The following is a 21395-nucleotide window of genomic DNA, read 5'->3' as shown; positions in this document are numbered from 1 at the left end:
AATAGTAAAAGTTTTGTCGTTTTGAAGTATATTTTGGTAAAATAGATGTAAACACTAAGATAAAAAAAATGTCAACTTTATATTTGAATTTCGTCAAAAAGTATATAGGATGTAGACCACCTCTCACTTTAAAAAAATGATTACTTTTGCATGCGATGCACAATGGACAAGTATTGAATTTTTACTACATAGTACTTGATGGGGAATGAAGGTTACTATTGGGTTCATGTTGCTCGTTCCCAGAGTACAAATGGCACATAAATAATTCCAGGTGGTTTTGTTACGTTTGAGCTTAAAGAAACATAGATTAATCATTATGGCCTATAAGCATCAATACATCACAATGGTCACGACAGCATCATTTGCTTTAATTTAAAAATATCATATATGGTCATAGAGCAACGTCCCATCAGTAATCTTCAAGTTATTCCACCGTTCGATAATTTCACGTCTCATCTTTCCACTTATATTTTACTTATATTTATAAGTCAAAATTTAAATTTTTAGTATTCTAAAGCTTTTAATCATTTGTAGCATTGACTTTTAGATACTAACAATACGTATATAAAATTTTATTTATAAAATAATTTTTATTTGTAAATATGTTGTTTGTGTTTTTATTAAATAAGCCAAACAATCGCCCCTTATTTTTCTCACCAAATCTAACCGTGGCCTAGACTTACCAATTAGTGTTATGAAACACGGTGTAAACACGAACACTAATATATAGGCTCGTACGGATATTGACAATAATACTAAGGAAGTCTGGATAAATTAGATAGGGGTTAAGCCCCTCTTTGAATTTAATTTTAGCATAAAATGCTAAAAGAAACATGGTGTAGACTCCCATATTACTAACGGCATATTACTAACGGGGATAGAAATGCTTGAGCCGCCACCATCCCTGTAATAGATCTGCATGTATTTTGAACATACGGAACACCGATGGGTGATTGTTTTATTTAGGAAAAAAACAACATATTTACTAATAAAAATATTTTATGAATAAAAAGTTTATATACATCTTAAAGCTAAGGCTAAAAAAACTATAATAAAAAATTCAAAGTTTACTCAAAATAAAAATTTTAATTTTAATTCACTCTCTCTCAGTTTTTTCTTACAGCAACATGTCTCGCGCTACATGTGCATGTCGTGTGTAGCATGAGTAAGCGTCCAATGAGGTGGCGCCACGTAAGCGCGCGCCGCACACCCACCACCTACTCCCCCCTACCGGCCGCTCTCCCAGCCACTCGCAAAAACAAAAGGAGACGCGACGCGAGCCAAATCCACCCACGCAAACGCGGGCGGGGGCCCCACCTGTCATCCACACCTCCTCCCCTTCCTAATCTCCCCCACCCAACCAATTCCACCCCCAATCGCTCGCCGCCGCCTCCTCCTCCTCCTCGTCGTCGGAAATCCACCAAAAGCGAGAAAAGATCGCCGCCGCTCTGGGGGAAGGTCAAAGGTCCCACCTTTACGTGGCGGCAGCGGCGATGATGTCCGTTCCCCCGGAGTCGGGCGGCGGCGGCGGGGACGAGTGGTTCCTCGACTGCGGCATCCTCGAGGACCTCCCCGCCGCCGCCTGCGGGGCCTTCCCCTGGGACGCCTCCCCCTCCTGCTCCAACCCCAGGTAGGAGTACCGCCATGCACTCCCATCCTACTGTCTCTAGATTTTATCTCTTCGCTAATCGGTTGGACTGTGGAATTTTTCGGGGGATTCCTGTGCTGCTTCTTAGATGCATGCATGTGTTGGATTATCATTATTATTAGTGCTAGTATATGAAAGGTGGATTTTTTTTTCTCTAGATCCTATATTCCTATGGTCGGTTGTATATTATTGGTTGTATATATACTTGGTTATTTTCTTTGGCACACACAAATCGTTCTTATTATTCTGCTCTGCTGCTAGCTTGTTCATCAAGGTCAATGGATAATGGATAGTGTTCCTTTCGACTCTCACTATGTTGTACGTGCCAGATTTGGTTTAGCTTTTCTAACTAGTAAGTGGTTATAATACTTCAATTCTAGGACTAACTCGGCATATTGATTAAAGTGTAAAAAATCGGATTGTAGTTTATGTTTTCTGTACTTTCTGACCATTATCTCCCTGCTGACAAATTAAACGTGTAAATTGATTGTGGGAAATTAGGTTGGTTGTCATCAAGCAAGTAGCTACAAGAAGATTAGATGCTTCTTGTTGTGTCATTTTTTATGTTTGCCTAAATTTCCAACATTCTTATGCCAGACTTCCTGTTGTCGGCTATCATATATGTTTTATTACTATAACTTCAACTATGCCATTGAATTACTTTCCCAATCGTTTTTACAGTGTTGAAGTAAGCAGCTTTGTGAACACCTCTGATGCCCTCAAGGAACCTGGCAGTAATAAACGGTCAGACTGCCTTTTCACTTTGCTCTAAAGCATATGCTGATTAGTTTTTGTGTTTCAAAATCAGTTCTTTAAATGGTGATCTATTGCGATTTGCAGTGTAAGATCAGGGTCTTGTGGTAGGCCGACATCTAAAGCTTGCAGGGAGAAAATCAGAAGAGATAAGATGAATGACAGGTACATCATACTTCTAGGTCTTTTTTGTTGCTAAGTTCGGAAGATAGATTGACCCTAATTTTTTAACATTACTTATGCTTTCTAGGTTTCTTGAATTGGGGACTACTTTGGAGCCTGGGAAGCCAGTAAAATCTGACAAAGCTGCAATCCTAAGTGACGCTACCCGCATGGTAATTCAGCTTCGTGCTGAAGCAAAGCAGCTAAAGGATACTAATGAGAGTCTCGAAGATAAGATTAAAGAACTGAAGGTGATGCAGCCTTACTTACATACAACCTTCTGTTATCCAAAAGCTTATGAATGGATTGCTTGTTCATAACCACTATTAACTCATGGTCAAGGTCAACACATTTCATTTCTTGAGATGGGCGCAATCTACAAATTATCTATCATCTGGCTGCAAATTTTATGTCTGGTTACATGTATGGTGATGCTGCATATTACTTTAGATTTGTGCTTGTTGGTGATTGTCAGCCTGCGGTGAATACATTGCATTTGAGTTAAGATGGAAACACAATTTAGGTTACCAAGAGGACAACATGATTCAGATGATATGATCAATCTATGATCTGGATAAAAGTAAAAATTCTTTTGTTTCTGTCATGCTAGCTGTACAACAGTTTTATCATGGCCGTGTTCTGTGGCAGTCAGATTTTAGTCCAAGATAAATCTGTATGCTAGCCTCTGGTATATAAACAGTTGCATTCACTGGCTATCATTTACCAATGTGGCACAAATTATAAATTAGCTATCAGCTGGTTGCAAACTACATCTCTGGTTACATGTGTGGTGATGCTGCACTGATAGTATCTCATGATTTACTTTCTTCAAATTTCAGGCAGAAAAGGACGAGCTTCGCGATGAGAAGCAGAAGCTGAAAGTAGAGAAAGAGACATTAGAGCAGCAGATGAAGATTATGACCTCAACTCCAGCCTATATGCCTCACCCCACACTGATGCCAGCCCCATTCCCTCAGGCACCACTTGCCCCCTTCCATCCTGCCCAAGGGCAGCAAGCTGCAGGGCAGAAGCTGATGATGCCCTTTGTTGGCTACCCAGGGTACCCAATGTGGCAGTTCATGCCGCCTTCCGAAGTCGACACCTCCAAGGACAACGAATCGTGCCCACCTGTCGCGTAATGCTTCATCAATTGCGCCATGTGAATTAATTGTAACCTGAAACTGAATAGTTGTTCCAATCCATTGGTTGGGCATCGTCTCTGATTCACATTAAGCTTATTGTTCTTGTGTTAGTAGTTCGTTTTTTGTAAGGAGTAAGCGGACATTTGTGGCGCTCTATAGAGGCTACTGCCCCCTTTAATGTACAATGCAATTTTTTTCTGGAGAAAGAGAAGAATGCTCATTCTTGTTCTCTACATCAACACTCATCAGTGGTATCATATATATTCCATTTCCAGTCACTCAGCTTCTGTTTTTTTTTCCTTGTTCCTGCTGTTATGTAAACTTCATAAAAGATTTTGGAACGAACTTGTCTTGCATGTTTATATTTGACCTTAAATTTAACCGTGCTGTCTTTTGACAAGCATAATCAGTTGCAAGAAACTTCCAAGATAATTAATCTTGGTGTTTTTTACGAGCTACTAAGTTGATTTCTTATCACACGTTTGGTTATTTGTCTATTTAAAACGTTTGTGTAAACTTATAGAAAATATAAGAGCTCTTATCACACGTTTGGTTATTTGTCTATTTAAAACGTTTGTGTAAACTTATAGAAAATATAAGAGCATCTCCAAGAGATGTCTAAAATTGATCTATAAAACCAAAATTTGGGAATTTGACTAGAAAATATATCTCCAACAGATTACCAAATACATTCTTAATATTTACTCATGTCTAAAATTATCTTAATTGTATCCTAAATTTAGAATAAAAATATGGGTTCCTAATACAAGTTATTTATTTTTTTGATGAACGCAACATAAGTTTGGATAGCGAAATATTAGCATTTTTTTCAGATACTCTAAGTTATGTTTAAAATACATTTACTAATAAATCAAATCACAACAAAACAAAACAGATAATAATTACACAATTTTTTGAATAGATAAAACTGTGTGGCTAAAAGCATCGATCTCAAAGAGAATGCTAATATTTTATTTTCTAAAAAATTATATTGAATTCATCCAAAAAAATATTAGGCATACAAATTACACACTTCTCCAACACATATTTTTTCCACCAAATTTAGAATATAAGAGAGTTAATTTTAGCCATGTGTAAATGTTATGAATGTATTATTTGGTACTGCCTACGTTTCATAATGCGAGATGTTTAACTTTTCTGGTTGCAACATTTGACTATTCGTCTCATTCAAAAAATTATGAAGACAAATGTTTAAATATTGTAAGTAAAAGAATCAAATGAAGGGAGTGGCATATTAGAGATATATTTTCTGCATCCGGCCATGGCCTCGCCGTCGACTTTCTCGGGGCATCCATCTCCTCCGCTTCCGGTCGCCGGCTCGAGCCGTCTTCCCTTCTATGCTCTGCTTGCTCCTGGCCGCCGCCAAACTCTTCTCCAACCACGGAATATCCAAACCAGGAAAAAAAATATTAAATTGGGTTATTTCAGGAGGGGTGCAAACCAGACTTCTGGATGGATGGGAAATAAAACCGAGGGATGCATTATGGACCTTTTTGGACTTAACTAAGACCGAGGGATACATTAGGGAAATAAAACCGAGAGACGTATTATAGACCTTTGAGGAGGGCGTGGCAGCTAGGAGGGCTTTAGGCCCGAAGAGGACAGAGGACACAAGATGGACTTTGAGAAATTTGGTAAGGGCAACTCGATGGGCCTTGGCCAGCAGGGAGGCAAAATAGACTTTCGTTGGATGGCAACAAAATGGTGGGATTGGTATGGGTTCCACTCCTTTTCTTTTTCTCACTTTTACAGATAATGTAGGAGTATTATTTATCTGGCAGTAGTAATATTAGTGTGTCTGGGATTTTAATATTAAACACTCTAATTGATTGAAAGCTGATGGAAATTGCACACACATGAATATGTGAAGAGCCTCTTAAGTTGCTCCATCTTACCTTTAACTATAGGATGGTAAGAGTTAATGGTGAATCCTAACCATTGATTTATTTTATTTGATTGTCTATTGCTATTTTTTTTGGGTGATATGATATTTCACAACATTGTCCGAGCTGTGGGTATGCCAGCTGGATCTGTAGTTTAAGAAGACAAGAGATGCAGAAATGCCTTACTCCACTTTGTGTGCAAGGTGATTTGTAAGTTTTTTTTTCCTTCTTCTAATCTTTCCACCTGTTTTTTTTTATCATAAGCTGGTATGATTAGTGAATCTTTTCTTGTAGAGTTGGTTGCCTCGCAATTGATATGCACTAGTTAATGCCTCTTCTAAAACTCCTGCACCAACAGGAGAACAGCAATACTGTTGCCCTCATGTCTGTTTTTTTTTTTAAAAAAACCGGTGATGTCTGAATTTGTTTTAGATGAGAGTGAAATTCACATTTAGTATGGATGAATAATCAATAATGTATCCAAAGGAGGATGCAGAAAGGAAAACCTGGCATTTCATTTCTTTCTTTAAGGTGGTCATGAAACGAAAATCTGAGTGATGGCATTTTCAATAAATGGGAAGGTACATTATTTTCAACAGAAAAAAAGGACTGCTTTGATTGGCTCTGTGCAGTGACAGTTGATTAATCAAGTGACCCTGAATATACCTTGGCTTCCATTACTGTCTCAGAAATTAAGCTACTGGTGCAAATTCAAATGACAGGACAGAATAGAATCCAACAATTAAAGTACAATGAATCAATTTACATTCAACAATGAATTACACAAGTATAACAATCTCTACGAAATTCATCGCAGAAAAAGAATATAAGCATCCACAAGTGAAATAAAAATAGAGGGAACAAATCAATAACTCATGCATCCTTGCGATGGCTCTAGTAGAAGATCACGAGACCAGCGGCAATGGCGCCAACGCCGAGACCAACGAGAGATTCCACGGCACCAGCAGACTTGCTCGCCGAGCTCGACGGAGGCACCGGCCGTCCACCGGCCGCCGGCGGCATCGCGCCTGCAGGTGGCATTGCGGCCGGCGTGCCTGCACGAGGAGCCATCGGCGACGGCGCGGCGCTGCCGCCGGTGGCGGCGGCCTCGACCTTGACGGCGAGCTTCATCCCGCCGGCGCAATGGCCGGGAAACCCGCAGATGAAGTAGCGGGTGCCGGCGGCGGTGAGGGCCACGGTGTCGTCGCCGGAGCTGAAGGTGGCGACGGGGCTGGAGGCGGAGCAGGCGTCATAGCCGGCCTTGGTCACCTCCACCACGTCGTGCGCCGACGGCGAGTACCTGAACAGGAGCTGGTCGCCGGCGCGGAAGGTGATGGACGACACCCACTGCGCGTAGTTGGTGCGCATGTCCCACGACCCCGCCGGAGCTCCCACCGTGTAGGTGGTGGCGCCCATCGCCGTGGTCGCAAGCGCCGCCGCCGCCATGGCCACCACGAACATAGCTCTGGCAGCTGCCATGATCAACTAAGCTTGGAAGAAGAGGATCGAGGAGATCGATCGAGCTTAAGCTGGGATCAGCAGATCGATGCAAGAATTGGGTGAATCTTGGGATGTTTTGGAGAGAAACCATGGGATGTTTATCTATAAGCTAAGCTAAGTAAGCTAAGCGCGTGAGTGAGTGAGGTGAGTGCAAGAGGGTTGGTCGGTCAAATGTGTTTGACTGGATCGCTCAGTCACACTACAGCATCGTGTGAACGTGTGATAATTAATTGGTTAGTTAATTAGTGGTAGGTGTAGGGTGTTAGAATAGTCGTCGACTGGGCTGCTTGCTCGAGCTAGGTCTGAATCACCTGGTTGAAGTTATCAAATCAGCATGGATGTACACCGCATGTCTTCTCGATTCATGACGCGATCAATTTAATTATTTAATTGATGGCTAGGAAGAGGATGAGGAAGAAGAGAACACAAGAACTCGTAAGGAGGAAATTAAATTACGTAAGGATAACTAAACCATATTTACTATTGCATTCGTTTCATATTGTAAGATATTTTAGTCATAAATAGATTCTTCAGAAGTATATTTTTATACATATTTATTAGAATATATCCGTGCATGTAGATATCTATTGACAGGATATATCATATTGAACATTTATTTATTTAAAGTTTGAGATTAGATTATAGTTCGTTAACATTGCAAAAGTTCTTCTTTAATACTATTGAATTAATAACTTCTCAGTTCTATATATTGTAATTTGTGCAATCATAGATATGTACGGTTAGAAATCATGTATCTGGAGCTGGACCAAACAAGGTCTCAACTTGGGGTTAATTTGTATATAGTAAAAAAACCCAAATTACCCGCTTGAACTGCTGTTAGAGTCTAACTTACCCCCTGAACCATAGTAGCATACCTTCCACACCTAAAACTTTTTCAAATCAGATGAATTACCCCCTAACTCGGGCAATTTTGTTCCAATATGGTTTACGTGTGACAGTCCAATCAATCAAATATAATTTACAATTGCTAGGGTCCACATATTAGGGGGTGTTTAGATGGGACTAAAAAATTTTAGTCCCTATCATATCGGATGTTTGGATACTTATTATAAATATTAAATGTAGACTATTAATAAAATCCATCCATAATCTTGAACTAATTTGTAAGACGAATCTATTGAGCCTAATTAATCCATAATTAGCCTATGCAATGCTATAGTAAACTACGCTAATTATGGATTAATTAGGCTTAAAAAGTTGTCACGCGAATTAGTTCACATTTATGTAATTAGTTTAGTTTTATAAGTAGTCTATGTTTAATACTCCAAATTCATCCAATACGACATGAACTAAATTTTTATGCCCTGAATCCAATCACCACCTTAGATCTTCTGTACTATCATTTTCTTTGTCTCCGTTCCCAGCAAATGACACCAATGGTGATGATGGCAAGGCATGACTCAACCGTCTCCACTCCTCTTCCATCCACGTGGAGCTCAGTGTCCATCCGTCGCTGCGCCCGGAGATCCGTCGCTGACTCCAGTGCTTATGATTTTTTAAGTTTTTGTGTTGATTTCATTGCCATGTTGGCATCGTGTGTACCGCCTCAGGCCAAATCCACACGAAATAGTGCTCAAGGGATAATTTGTTTAGTTTAAAAAAAATTATGGTACATATATAATATATAATATCGTAGTTCACGGAATAATTCGGACTCTCACTAGCTTCATATGGACTAGGCTAGCTTGATAAGCTATGGTTCTGAGAAGAAACTCAGATGCACCTAGTGATCAGGTGACATAAACATAAACGATATTATATAATCAAATCATAATGAGCTCAATTACATGCAACCAAAATTTACATATGAATATATATAACTAACAATATATATGAGTCAGACTCATAAACACAAAGAACAAAATAATTAGTATATATGAGCACGATCAATCAGCTGAGTGCTCAAATCAAAAATAGAGAGAAGACCAAAAAAAAAAAAACATGTATCCTCTTCCTCTAATAGAAGAGCATGACACCAGCCGCTATAAGACCAACCAGAGATCCAACACTAGTGGACTTGATCGCCGAGCTCGACGGAGGCACTGGCCGGCCACCGGCTGCCGGTGGCATCGCGCCTGCACGAGGTGCCATCGGCGACGGCGCGGTGCTGCCACCGGTGGCGGCGTCCTCGACCTTGACGGCGAGCTTCATCCCGCCGGCGCAATGGCCGGGAAACCCGCAGATGAAGTAGCGGGTGCCGGCGGCGGCGAGGGCCACGGTGTCGTTGCCGGAGGTGAAGGTGGCGATGGGGCTGGAGGCGGAGCAGGCGTCGTACCCGTCCTTGGTCACCTCCACCACGTCGTGCGCCGACGGGGAGTACTTGAACACGAGCTGGTCGCCGGCGCGGAAGGTGATGGACGACGCCCACTGCGCGTAGTTGGTGCGCATGTCCCACGACCCCGCTGGGGCTCCCACCGTGTAGGTGGTGGCGCCCATCGCCGTGGTCGCAAGCGCCGCCGCCGCCATGGCCACCACGAGGAGAGCAGCTGATCTGGATGCTGCCATGATCGTATCTACCACGAATTGAAGCTTCGACGTCGAGGAGAATAGATCGATCGATGTAAGCTAGGTTTTGGTGATGCAATCAAGAATCTATCTTGGTGTGTATATATAGCTGATGGTTGCATGCATGGTTAGGGTTTAAGCTAAGCGCTTGCGTGTGCAGGGTTAAGTGAGGTCAGCAGTCAAAGGGTTTGGTCGGTCAAATGTGTTTGACTGGATCGTTCAGACAGGAGATCGAGTATGAACGTGTGCAGCTAGCTAATTAATGGTAGGTGTGATGTGAGAATGGTCATCGATCGATCGACCGAGTCTGAATGATCACCTGATTGAAATCATCAAAAGCTTCATGGATGTTGACTGAGCTGTGTCTTCTTGATTGAGTCTGAATTTGATTATTTAGTTGAGTTTTTAATATATATGTATATGCCAGTCAGAGATGGAGTGCAAAAATTAGTATGGAGGAAATATAATAATATTTGATAATGAATTGAGCGGCCCAAATTTACTCTTGTTCAATTTGCGGTTGAATAAATTGTAAGATAGGCATATATTAGTATATATAATTAACCTGGGTTTGCATATCACTAGAAGAAGATCAATTTTCCATACTTCAGGAGGTACCATGAGGTACCATTGTTTTCTATGTAATATTAGAAAACAGTGGTACCTCATGGTACCTCTTTAAGAATGGGAAAAATGCTCTTAGAAGAAACAGGTAGCGCTAGGGTGTTTGTACATAATTATTAGCTGACTCTCTTCTTTATCACGTGAACAAATAAAATGATGTGAAAAAGAAAGAGAAGTGAGAAAAGAGAAAAATGATTGTTATGCGTGATAATAACTTAGAGCCGACTCTTCGTATTTATTTAAGAATTTTTTTTGCATGGAGTAGATTAAAAGGAAAGAAGAGTAATAAAAATATATTTTGTAGTATTAATATAGAAATCATACCTAACTCTATCTTTATACATACGCTTTAAAATGAGTTAGTGTTATTGACGTGGACGAGGGAAGAGTCAATAATAGTTTCTATCTTTGAACCTGCCCTTAATAATATCCATTATTTGGAAACCAAATTCACTAGAAAGCTCGAGATCGAGAATTCATGATCTAGGTTATACGGTGCAAAATCATATACACACGCGATCAGGTGTTGAATTAATATACAAGATGACTTGGTTCATGCTTTCAAGTTTCAAAGTAAAGCTACCACAGTAGTCTGTTCAAGCGTCAAATTAAAATTATTTGTTAGTGGAAAATATCAGAACTAATATATGTACTAGTACTAGTATATGCGACTTTTCCATGTCATTGGTCCACACATTCACTTCGCGACATATTCCCTCCGTTTCATAATGTAAGATGTTTAACTTTTTAGTTGTCATTTGTCTTATTCAAAAAATTATGGAAATATTATTTATTTTGCTTGCGACCTACTTTATTATCAAAACAACTTTAAGCACGACTTATCTTTTTTTATATTTGTACCAAATTTTTAAATAAGATGAATGGTTAAACGTTGAAACCAAAAAAGTCAAGCATCTTTACAGTATGAAATAGAGGTGGTATAAAATAATTAAATCACTCAAGCATGGGAATGCTTGCTTCATTAATTAAGCAAATGATGTGAGCTTCAGGAAGTCACTTGTGTCAACACCAAAACTGCTACATGTTGAAACTTCAAAAACAAAAGTTACAAAAGTCCGAAATTAATTAAGGTTCATTTGTTTTGGCTTAAGTACTTTTTAACCTAACGTTTTCCTTCTACTTGTCGTGAAGTTCCAAGTACGTTTAGTGAAGTTCTCTTTCTCTACTTTATAACAAAAAGGCTATTTAAACCAAATTTTGGCTAAACAGTATGAGAATGTCTTATTACTTTTAAAAAATTCCAACAAAAAGGGTTCCCTATGGGACTTATTTCGGCTTATAAGCTGCTTTACAAGCCCAAATAAAGTGGTGTACATACGTACTCCTTCGTCCTAAAATAAAACAATTCCAGCATTTAATATTTGTCCCAGAGAATATAGCAATTTCATCATGTAGTCACATCTTAACCAATCATAATTATCTCTCATTTAATTACAACATCCACATCATCAACTAACAATAGATTTGCAAAATATTCTTGATTCTTAAATAAACTTCAATTTTTTTAAAAAAAGTATTTCCATGTCTCTAACTTTTAGAAAAAAAAGCATATATGTTATCATGCATATGTACTTACTCATAAGATCTAAATCTTATTGGAATAGTCATATAATGCACCAATTACTCAACCATTAAATAGACACATTTTTCTTGAGAAGAAATACAATAAGGTTGTTGATGTGATCTAGCTGTTGGATATGAACGGTGTTTCGATCAGGAGTTCAGGACTAGGAGATGAATGTTGGATGAATTAGGTGGCCAGGTTTAGCCTCTTTTGCTTAGAGGCTGCTAAGTGAATCGAGGGTAGTGGATAGTGAGATGTTGGGTAGTTTGGGTCACTAGACTAGAGCAAGAGGTGATACATGTTTTCTAAAGAAATCATATACCCTCTACTTATTTTAAAAATAAATAACGCTTTTAGGTATATTTTTAACCATTCGTCTTATTAAAAATTTATGTAATTGTTATTTTTTTTATTGTGATTGAATTTATTATTAAACATATTTTAATTATAACTTAAATTTTTATATATTTACATAAATTTTTTGAATAAGACGAATGGTCGAAAAATTTGTGACAAAAAGTCAAAGTCAATGACATTATGTATTATAAAATACAGAGTTAGTATGTTACTATTGATTTACATGGTACTACCTCCGTTTGTGTTTGACTTTTTTTGGTTGTAACGTTTGACCATTCGTCTTATTTAAAAATTTAATATAAATATAAAAAATGACAAGTCGTACTTAAAGTTACTTTGATAATAAAGTAAGTCACAAGCAAAATAAATAATATTTTTATAATTTTTTGAATAAGATAAATGGTCAAACATCGTAAGAAAAAAGTTAAATATTTTACGTTATGAAACGGAGGGAGTAGAAGATGGAGCAACACAATAAGATTTGATATGTGCATATTCAATTGATATTGATATTTTTTGCTAGGTATCTAGAATATATTAATATAATATAGGGTATACATTTCTGTTCATATGAGCTTCTAGATGGAGCGACTCGACTTCTCCCTTTTGTTTAATTTCCAATATTGGACTAAAGTACATTTCAGGTTAAACGACAAAACTGAAGTCAAATACTAAAAATCATGTGTAAAATAAGCGTTTATATAATAATAGAATCAAATTATAATGATCTGAATTACATATAACCCAAAATTACATATGTAACAAACATGAGGCAGACTCATCACAGAAAAAGACTCAAAACAATCAATACATATGAACACGATCGATCAATCGTATGTCAGACACCTCAAAATTTAAGCAAACAAAGATATCTTTTTTTCTCTAATAGAAGAACATGAGACCAGCCGCTATGGCGCCCAAACTAAGACCAACGGTGAGCTTGCTCGCCGAGCTCGACGGAGGCGCGGGCCGGCCACCGGCGGCGGCAGGGGGCACGGCGGCGCCGTTGGGCGCCATCGCCGGCGGTGTGCGCGGACGAGGCGCCATCGGCGGCGACGGGACGGGGCTGCTGGAGGTGGCGGCGTCGACCTTGACGGCGACCTTCATCCCGCCGGCGCAGTGGCCAGTGAAGCCACAGATGAAGTAGCGTGTGCCGGCGGCGGTGAGGGCGATGGTGTCGTCGCCGGAGTTGAAGGTGGCGACCGGGCTGGAGCTGGAGCAGGAGTCGTAGTCCGCCTTGCTCACCTCCACCACGTCGTGCGCCGATGGAGAGTACTTGAACACTGCACATTAATAAGTCGCACGAATTATACATTTAGGTATATATATATGTTGTTAAATCTATCAGATTAACGTAAAAGTTTAAGCCGATAAGAAAAAACGGACAATATATGTACCTATCTGGTCTCCAACACGGAAGTTGATGTTGGAGACCCACTGGGCGTAGTTGGTCCTCAAGTCCCACGAGCCACTAGGAGCTCCGACGGTGTAGGTGGTGCCCATCGCCGTCCCGAGCACGGCGGCCGCCATGGCGACGACGAAGAGAGCTTTGGCTGCCATGATCGCCATGGATATGGACTAGCTATCTGCAACTCTGAGAGGATATCGATGGAGATGGTGGTCGATATGATATTGATCTCCAAGCAAACTGGAGATTGATCGATCGGTGACTGGAAGGATGAGCAAGATGCTGCAGGATGTGTGTGTATATATACCTGCAGGATGAGTTAGGTGTGAAAAAAAAAAACTAGTAAGAACGCGTCGAAGGTGATAAACTGTGTGAAGAGTAGGTAGGTCGTGATATATGTGTTGACTGTTGACTATCTCTCTCTCTCGTCTAGTTCTTTCTCTCTAAAAAAAGTATACGTTGATCCAGTCTCGTTGCATGCAGGCAGACGTGTATGGTAAGATCGAGCAAGTTTTTTGAATAGTTAAACGAAGTAAACTTTGCAAAATATTTTGTATAAAAGTTTATCATCCTACTTTTCTAGAGTAGATTTTTAATTTTATAGTAGTTAATTAATTTATTTGTTTGTATCATTAAGTAGATATCAAAAAGTTAAGATAATCTTTTATCGTTAAAAGAAAACAGCCCAACTCAATCTCTTGGATAAGATTACTTAGTAAAAAATATAATGAAGACACCTCACATCTGTGAAATGATCAAGCATGCATGCAAATTCCGTATGAACGCATAGCTATCTGCATATGTTAATTAATTTAGTTTTCATCACCTGAGAATTGATCAAACTATCGTTCGTGCCTTCCTTGATTAATTCAATTGTAGTGGTTGGGAATTCTAGGTAGCACGTTCTGCTTGTTTGATCAATAATTTAATAATTCGCTACATGTTCTGGGAACAGACGATGAATTCGTATCGATTGAGGCAGCAGCTATATCTGTATACGAGTTTAATTAACTGCTTCTGGAACACATAAATTTTGCAGAAACAGGCCGGAGATGTGTGATCCGTTTTCATTATGTTTAAAATTTGCAGAAATTTCAAAAAAAATACTTTATATCATACTACATAAGCCGAAACTACTAACTGGGTGGAGAATTAGGGTTTGATCCCTAGACTTTTATCCCCTTAACCCCTTTTAAATCCATCAAAAATACCATGTAAATTTTAAAGAAGCTAGTATATATATATATATATATATAGAGCTTTAGTTGACCATAGGCTTTTGAATTTCCTGGTTTCACCCATGAATGGAGTGGCACATTATTATGCCAAAATACACAGATTAAAAGCAGCTAGTATAGAGCTCTTCAATGCCTCTCTCTTCCAAAAAAATCTCAACTTCTTTGTCTAACTAGTAATATACGCATATATTACGACAGACTCATATAGTATAATTAATGATGTGTTGCATAGTAGGCTCATAAAAAAGAAACTTTTTTTTTAACAAACCTTGATTTTTTGCTCTGGTTTTATGAAAGCGACGGTTTTTATGTGATATGGAGTGGGGAATAGATGACTCTGGTTTTTAAGTAGTGTAGATTATGGTCTATGGTTTTATTTTAATTCTTTTATTTTTTGGAAAGGAAAGGCGTGAAGGAACCGGATGGTGAGATTGGATTGTGCAAAAATCATTCAAGGCCCATGCATATATATCCTAAATGGTCCCTGATCATGCATAAAGTTTTCAAGCGGACCGGGCTGCAACCCAGGCCTAATATACTGTCCTGTCCTGTGGAACAACCAAACTACAGCAGAGAAAGTTGTTGCCTACTCGCTTCCCTCAACTATAGCCCCAGTTCAATTTACCTAAATCACAAAACTAGATAGAACAACTCAATTAATTGTTAAAATTAACCCAGCTGCTTAATTTACCTCCACTAGTGATTTTAGATGATGGTTTTGTCTTGACATGCATGCATGGCACATTGATAGAATACTAACTCACGTGATAATATTCACGCACCCAAAAATATTTTAAAAGGATTTTTGGACCCACGTGTGGTACTCCCTCCCCTTCCTTTTTATGGCCCCGTTCGATAGGAGGATAAGTTATCTGACACGAAAAGATTATTACACGAAAAAATCAATGGTGACGACGGAGTACGTGGAGGTAGAGACCAGTCAGGGCATCCCATTCCCATGGATGTGCTGCATTTCGGCTGTGTTAAGACTACATAGGAGCAGGAGGAGAAGAGAGGATAGAAGGCTGAGGCGAACGATCGAAGTGGTCCCGTAATATTATTTTTTTTCTGTATTTGACTGGCATTTGAACCCTATATATATATTCTTTATATTTTTGATATAATTTACTTATATACCATTGCCTTTGATATATTTATATATATCGGGTTCTATGTTTCGCCATAGACTTTGTCCATTTCTATAGTATACCATCACTTCTTTGCTCAATTTGTACGATTTAAAATTGGCGTTTAGTTAGCCTCTATTAGTGATGTTCATATTTGTTATAACGCCTGAAATACCTCTGTGTCGAAAACTTTCAAAAGGAAGTTTTTAACCCATGAGGTATTTCAGTCATTGTAATAAAAAATAAATAGTATTAACGGAGGCTAACTAAACTATGGTGAAGCCGATAGCATATTGTAGAATTGAATGAAGTCAGTGTCAAAACCTGCAATTGAGGCTAGAATGAGTGATATACAATGTATTTTTCTCTTTAACTTTTTAGGTAGAATTGACACTAACACGTGGACCCTATTTGATTTTTATTTTTGTTGATGAAGGGTAAAATGGACTTTTTCCAACCATGCCTGCATGAGGCCCCTGAAGATCGATGCCTGAAAAATCTGAAATGCAAATTGAATAATAGACTACGATATGCATCCATATAATTAATCAGTCATGAGTGGTTGCTCATGTCATGATTTCGTATTAATTAAGGCACGGCCATCTAATATGTTGGAGTGTCAATTCTCAATTAAAGCCTATTACTTAGTAGCCGATAACATCAATATAAATTTTATATATAACTATATTTTCCATAATCTGTTTGATTCAACCTCACTTCACACAGGTCAAATTAGCACCTGAACTAGATCATCACGATGCTTCTTACGTATACCGAAATTTTGGTAAACTTTTGAAAGTGCAAGATTCTATAATTATCAAAAATTGGTAAGATTTGCGTAATTAATAATATGTTTAACTTGTTACCTTGCCAAAGATTGGTTTATGCACTTCTGAACTTCACTAAAGTAGCTCCTAAAATTATACACATTTCAACATCCTAGCTAGCTACAAAAAGTTTTATGGAGGTTCAAATTTTGTTTCTGAATTATGAAAAAGCTATCGATAATGAAAAGTTAATTCTCGCCAACCAACTCCCTCGTCTCTCGTCTTTCTGTTTTTGCTTATACTTATACTAAAATTTAATTTTTTAATCTTAAATTTAGAGTTGATTCTGAGGTTTTTTTATTGTGATTCATTTTTCATCTTTTATTTTTAGATCGCTAACAACGTATATATAAAAGTTTTATTTATAAATTATTTTTTATTTATAATTATGCGGGGAAAAAGCTAAACAATCTCTCCGTATATAGAAGAATTAACAATATTCCTCTCCATGTAAACTTCGCTCAAATGAAACCTAATTAAGTTAGGAGACATGAAGCTCTAAAATCTAAATAAATACCCAAACAAAACCACATCAAGTACAAACTAAATCAAATCATACGTACTTAATTACGGTACAAAAATATACACAAACTAGGAAATCAATTAAATTACACGTCTAGCTACTACCATAATGGCAGGAGACCATACACGAGCACAAGAACTAGGCTTCCGGCGGCGGCGGCGGCCGCCGACGGCGACGGCGTCGACGACGACGTCGACGGCAGCGGAGGCGCGGCGCCGGGACCGCCGGCGACTGGGCCGGGAGCGCCAGCGGCGGCGACGACGTCGATGCGGATCTTCATGCCGCTGTCGCAGTGTCCGGTGAGGCCGCAGAGGAAGTAGCGGGTGCCGACGGCGGAGAGGGCGACGACGTCGTTGCCGGAGCGGAAGGCGGAGATGTTGTTGGCGTTGGAGCAGGCGTCGTACCCAGCCTTCGTCACCTCCACCACGTCGTGCAGCTCCTTCGAGTACGTGAACGCTGCCATCCATGATCGATCCATGCATGAACGCAAGAACACTATGATCACTGATCGAATAATAGCTAATTGATTCATTGCGATTAGTTGATCGATGATTCGGTCACTGACTGAGCTTGTCGCCGGGGTGGAAGCTCCGGCGGCCGACCCACTCGTTGTAGTCGGTCTCCATATCCCACAGCCCATCCGGCGCTCCCACTGTGTAGATCGTCGCTCCGGCCGCTGGCGCCTGAGCCAGAACAACGGCGGCGAGCATCGCCGCCGCCATCGCCATGGCTGGAGCTCGAGCACTCTCCATGGAAGAGGCAATCCGAACTGCAGAAGAGAGAGTGAGTGAGAGAGATGTACCTTGGCAGCAGAGACCTCGATCGATCGACTGTGCGCTTGCTAGCTTATATCTATCGATCATGATCTGTGCGTGGGTGGATGCAACAATGGCGCGGCGGTTGTTGCTGGGTCGCATCGAGCACATTAATTGTGGGTGATGATCTATATATCTAGGTAGCTCGCTCCTCCTCCATGATCGATCAGCTGCTGCACTGCACTGCATGCGATGCGATGCAAAGCAAGCTAGTGGTCCTCCATTAATTGCACACTGGTCGATCGATAGCTAGCGTAACAGTAGGAATAGCTACACATCGACCGAATGAGATGTTGACAATGTCAGGGGGAGATATCGGGGCGATTGTTTGTTTTTTTAAAAAAAATAAATAAAAATGAAGACAACGTATTTGCAAATAAAGTAATTTATGAACGGAACTTTTATCTATACGTTCTTAACGATTTAAAAGTTAAGACTAAAAATAAATTATAACAAAAAAACTTTAAAATCAACTTTAAATTTAAGGTTAAAAATTTTAAATTTTGGCTTATAAGTATAAATAGGAGTGAAAAAAAACGAGAGATAAGAGGCTCTGCAGAATCATCATCAACCCTGGAGCGGATCGTGACCGTCGGATCTCGGCCGAATCGACGGTGATGAATATTATTGGGTGGCCCATTGGTCAGATGGATTAGTTGCTGCTGTTGATGAATATAGAGGAATTATTGTTGCTTAATTCGGTGCATCAATTCATTCATTTGCTGCTGTTGATGGATCGTTGAATTTCTGGAGATCGTGTTCAGACCGGATAAGCTGCTACTTCTGCATTACTGTTCGATGAATGTAGTACTGCTTTGCTTTGTCCCTTTCACAAGGATGGGGAGTGTGAGAGAGGAGTCGGAGGAGATCCAAGTGTGTTCAGATCTGCAGAAATATCTACTTGATTTAATTTTGATGGAAATATCTCTGTCATTTTACATAAGTACTCCATCCTAGAAAGATTTACTTTTGGAAAAAAAAATTGTCCCACAAAGATTTTTACTTTTAGAGTAATTATTGCATTGGAGTTTGAGAAAGTAGAGGACAAATTTATTAGGCCTCAAGAATATGGGGGTAAATGCATTGGACTTTCAAAATGTTAGGTCATTTTATTCATTTCACTCTCATGTTTTTTTATGCATATGCTTATAATTAAGTAAAAATTTAAATTTTCAATCTTAAATTTGAAGTTGATTTAGGGTTTTTTACCATAGTTTATTTTTTACCATTTGCTTTTAAATCGCTAGGAACACGTATATAAAAATTTTATTCATACATTATTTTTTACTTACAAATATGTCGTACAATGACCCTCTTTGATTGTATATTGATGTGTGTGGGAGAAATGAAATATAAAGTCTTTTTTGGGCGGGGTACAGTACATCGTGCACTCTTGGGCCCTAACATCATGTGTTTTACTATGCTCTTTGTTGATGTTAAAACTAATTTAAACCGTTTATTTTTTTCTAAGCCAATAGATCAAATTTTCACAATAACTACTAAAAAGAAAAATATTTTTTAGTAGAACTTTAAATCAATGCCCGAGATTCTTCTACCATCAATATTAGCAGTAGAGCAATACTAGTAGAGAGCGACATAATACATTTGAATTCACCGAATATACTCGCACTGTCACAATTATAAGTATTCCTGACTATAAATTCATATATGTATTTATCTAGATTTATCGCTACAAATTACTTGTTTTGAAACCGGTGGAGTATTAATCATTCCACGTATGTATTTACTGCTTATAAAAAACTTAGACTGATAGGGGAATGCGCCCATATGGCTTTTCATTAAGAAGAAGAAGTCTCAACTAAATTGATCATGAAAGACCACGAAACTTAGAGCCCACGAGTAGACTCATTCTATCAGATATAGGGTTTATATGTCAGTGAGCAGTACTGTAACTTACAGACGATCTAAGCTCTGCTTTGAGCCCTTGCCCTGTACATGAGGGGCATGTCCTGCATAGGTTGATCCTTAACACAGATTTTTAACGGACCAATAAGTGATACTTAACGCCTTCACGAGAACATGTTAAACTCGTGAGGAGAGGGTGTCAGGTAGTCCTCCCTAAAAACAATGTCTTGTCACCAAGAATTAACGCCCACGATTTCACTGAAATTAAACCAAGCAACAACTGATGAATAGTGATCTTAGAGTGACACGTTGGTCCCGGCACAGTATGGTTGGCAGAGATCTCATGCTTCTTATTTCAGAAAACTCAGACACTATATTCATATAATTTGGCCGGTCCTGTAAAAAGGCAAACCACAAACACAGATATTTTGGGAGGACTAATTAAACTGTGTACTACTATACTTATTCGAGACATTAAAGAAAACATGTTATGTTATATATATATTCATGGATAGAATTGAATGGCCAACCTCACAACCAATGTTATCTCAGATTGTCAGTGTGTGTGTGTGTGTGACACACACACACTTGCTTCTGGGAAAAGAGAGCTCAACTGCCGATCGATATGGTATAAATGTGGAGACATATATTGCCATCAATAGTTGAATAATGGGGACACATTGACGCCCATGGACGTACTAACAGGTGATTAGGTCAACTGATCAAACAGCAAAAGTTTGCGTTAGGTACACAGTAATAGTACCAAATTTGGCTAGTACGGCTGCATTAATTTGTCAATTCAGACACCCTAGTACAATGTCTACTATACTTTCTTGGTCTTAAAATACAACTAGTTTAAATTTAAACCTGAGAGCTATATTTATTATGAGATTTATTTCAGTTCAGCAAAAAGTATCTCGAGATACCGGTACCTCGCGGTACCAAATCATTTCTGATCGTTGAATCTAATAGTACACATCCTACTCAGCTAGATGGTAAAAAATGACTTGGTACATAGTACCGGTATCTTAAGATACCGGTATCTTATTTATTATGGAGCGGAGCTAATAAGTAAAGTTTTTTTTACCATTCTCGGAAAAGTAAATCAAGGTACCACACTTTTTAAAAAATTGTATTTTGAGGTACCAAAAAAATTATACTAAAATTCTTGGTACTTTGAGGTACTTTTCAAGAATGGTAAAAAAGCCCTACTAATTAACATAGAACAGATCTGTGGTAAGGCTTATGCTACTAAAACGTGTCTAATTTGATCATGTGTTGTTATATATTTTGAGACAAATGGAGCAGTAGTTTATAGGCTTTATGCCTTTGCACCTCTTTATTTTATTTACTAATTAATAACACAACAAGATAGTTTGCACTTTGCAGA

The 21395-nt window shown here is 38.9% G+C and overlaps 5 protein-coding genes across 5 annotated transcripts; 1 reads left to right on the top strand and 4 right to left on the bottom strand.

Annotated features, from left to right (window-relative positions):
• The first annotated feature begins 1348 nt into the window (after positions 1–1348).
• LOC102710323 (transcription factor ILR3-like) lies at positions 1349–3937 on the top strand. Its single transcript, XM_006659749.3, has 5 exons — positions 1349–1630; positions 2330–2392; positions 2489–2566; positions 2652–2814; positions 3403–3937. Exons 1-5 carry the CDS (start codon positions 1494–1496, stop codon positions 3700–3702), a joined length of 741 nt encoding a protein of 246 aa, XP_006659812.1. The 5' UTR covers positions 1349–1493; the 3' UTR covers positions 3703–3937.
• A 2479-nt stretch (positions 3938–6416) lies between these two features.
• LOC102710044 (uclacyanin 1-like) lies at positions 6417–7088 on the bottom strand. Its single transcript, XM_040527098.1, has one exon. It carries the CDS (start codon positions 7086–7088, stop codon positions 6504–6506), a length of 585 nt encoding a protein of 194 aa, XP_040383032.1. The 3' UTR covers positions 6417–6503.
• Positions 7089–8930: 1842 nt separating this feature from the next.
• On the bottom strand, positions 8931–9689 carry LOC102706494 (mavicyanin-like). The gene has a single exon (XM_006659036.3). It carries the CDS (start codon positions 9633–9635, stop codon positions 9087–9089), a length of 549 nt encoding a protein of 182 aa, XP_006659099.1. The 5' UTR covers positions 9636–9689; the 3' UTR covers positions 8931–9086.
• A 3243-nt stretch (positions 9690–12932) lies between these two features.
• On the bottom strand, positions 12933–13885 carry LOC102709761 (mavicyanin-like). Its single transcript, XM_040527051.1, has 2 exons — positions 13599–13885; positions 12933–13484 (listed from the first exon to the last, which is right to left on the bottom strand). The coding sequence occupies exons 1-2, from the start codon at positions 13768–13770 to the stop codon at positions 13084–13086; spliced, it is 573 nt and encodes a 190-aa protein (XP_040382985.1). The 5' UTR covers positions 13771–13885; the 3' UTR covers positions 12933–13083.
• Positions 13886–17221: 3336 nt separating this feature from the next.
• LOC102709482 (blue copper protein-like) lies at positions 17222–18400 on the bottom strand. Its single transcript, XM_015840002.2, has 2 exons — positions 17890–18400; positions 17222–17780 (listed from the first exon to the last, which is right to left on the bottom strand). The coding sequence occupies exons 1-2, from the start codon at positions 18326–18328 to the stop codon at positions 17425–17427; spliced, it is 795 nt and encodes a 264-aa protein (XP_015695488.2). The 5' UTR covers positions 18329–18400; the 3' UTR covers positions 17222–17424.
• Between the last annotated feature and the right edge of the window lie 2995 nt (positions 18401–21395).

The sequence above is a fragment of the Oryza brachyantha genome, chromosome 8 (genome assembly GCF_000231095.2).
Source record: "Oryza brachyantha chromosome 8, ObraRS2, whole genome shotgun sequence".
NCBI classification, from domain to species: Eukaryota; Viridiplantae; Streptophyta; class Magnoliopsida; order Poales; family Poaceae; genus Oryza; species Oryza brachyantha.
Note: the sequence above shows the minus strand (reverse complement) of the source record. Positions and strands in the feature narration are given on the sequence as shown.

Excerpts from the sequence above, each read along its gene's own strand:
- LOC102706494 (XM_006659036.3), bottom strand. The coding sequence starts at position 9,635 with ATGGCAGCATCCAGATCAGCTGCTCTCCTCGTGGTGGCCATGGCGGCG.
- LOC102709761 (XM_040527051.1), bottom strand. The coding sequence starts at position 13,770 with ATGGCGATCATGGCAGCCAAAGCTCTCTTCGTCGTCGCCATGGCGGCC. Across the intron at positions 13,485-13,598 it reads CCGTGTTGGAGACCAGATAG|TGTTCAAGTACTCTCCATCG; the intron begins GTACATATATTG and ends ATTAATGTGCAG.
- LOC102710323 (XM_006659749.3), top strand. The coding sequence starts at position 1,494 with ATGATGTCCGTTCCCCCGGAGTCGGGCGGCGGCGGCGGGGACGAGTGG. Across the intron at positions 1,631-2,329 it reads CCCTCCTGCTCCAACCCCAG|TGTTGAAGTAAGCAGCTTTG; the intron begins GTAGGAGTACCG and ends TCGTTTTTACAG. Across the intron at positions 2,567-2,651 it reads AGAGATAAGATGAATGACAG|GTTTCTTGAATTGGGGACTA; the intron begins GTACATCATACT and ends TATGCTTTCTAG.
- LOC102710044 (XM_040527098.1), bottom strand. The coding sequence starts at position 7,088 with ATGGCAGCTGCCAGAGCTATGTTCGTGGTGGCCATGGCGGCGGCGGCG.
- LOC102709482 (XM_015840002.2), bottom strand. The coding sequence starts at position 18,328 with ATGCAGTGCAGTGCAGCAGCTGATCGATCATGGAGGAGGAGCGAGCTA. Across the intron at positions 17,781-17,889 it reads CCACCCCGGCGACAAGCTCA|CGTTCACGTACTCGAAGGAG; the intron begins GTCAGTGACCGA and ends CATGGATGGCAG.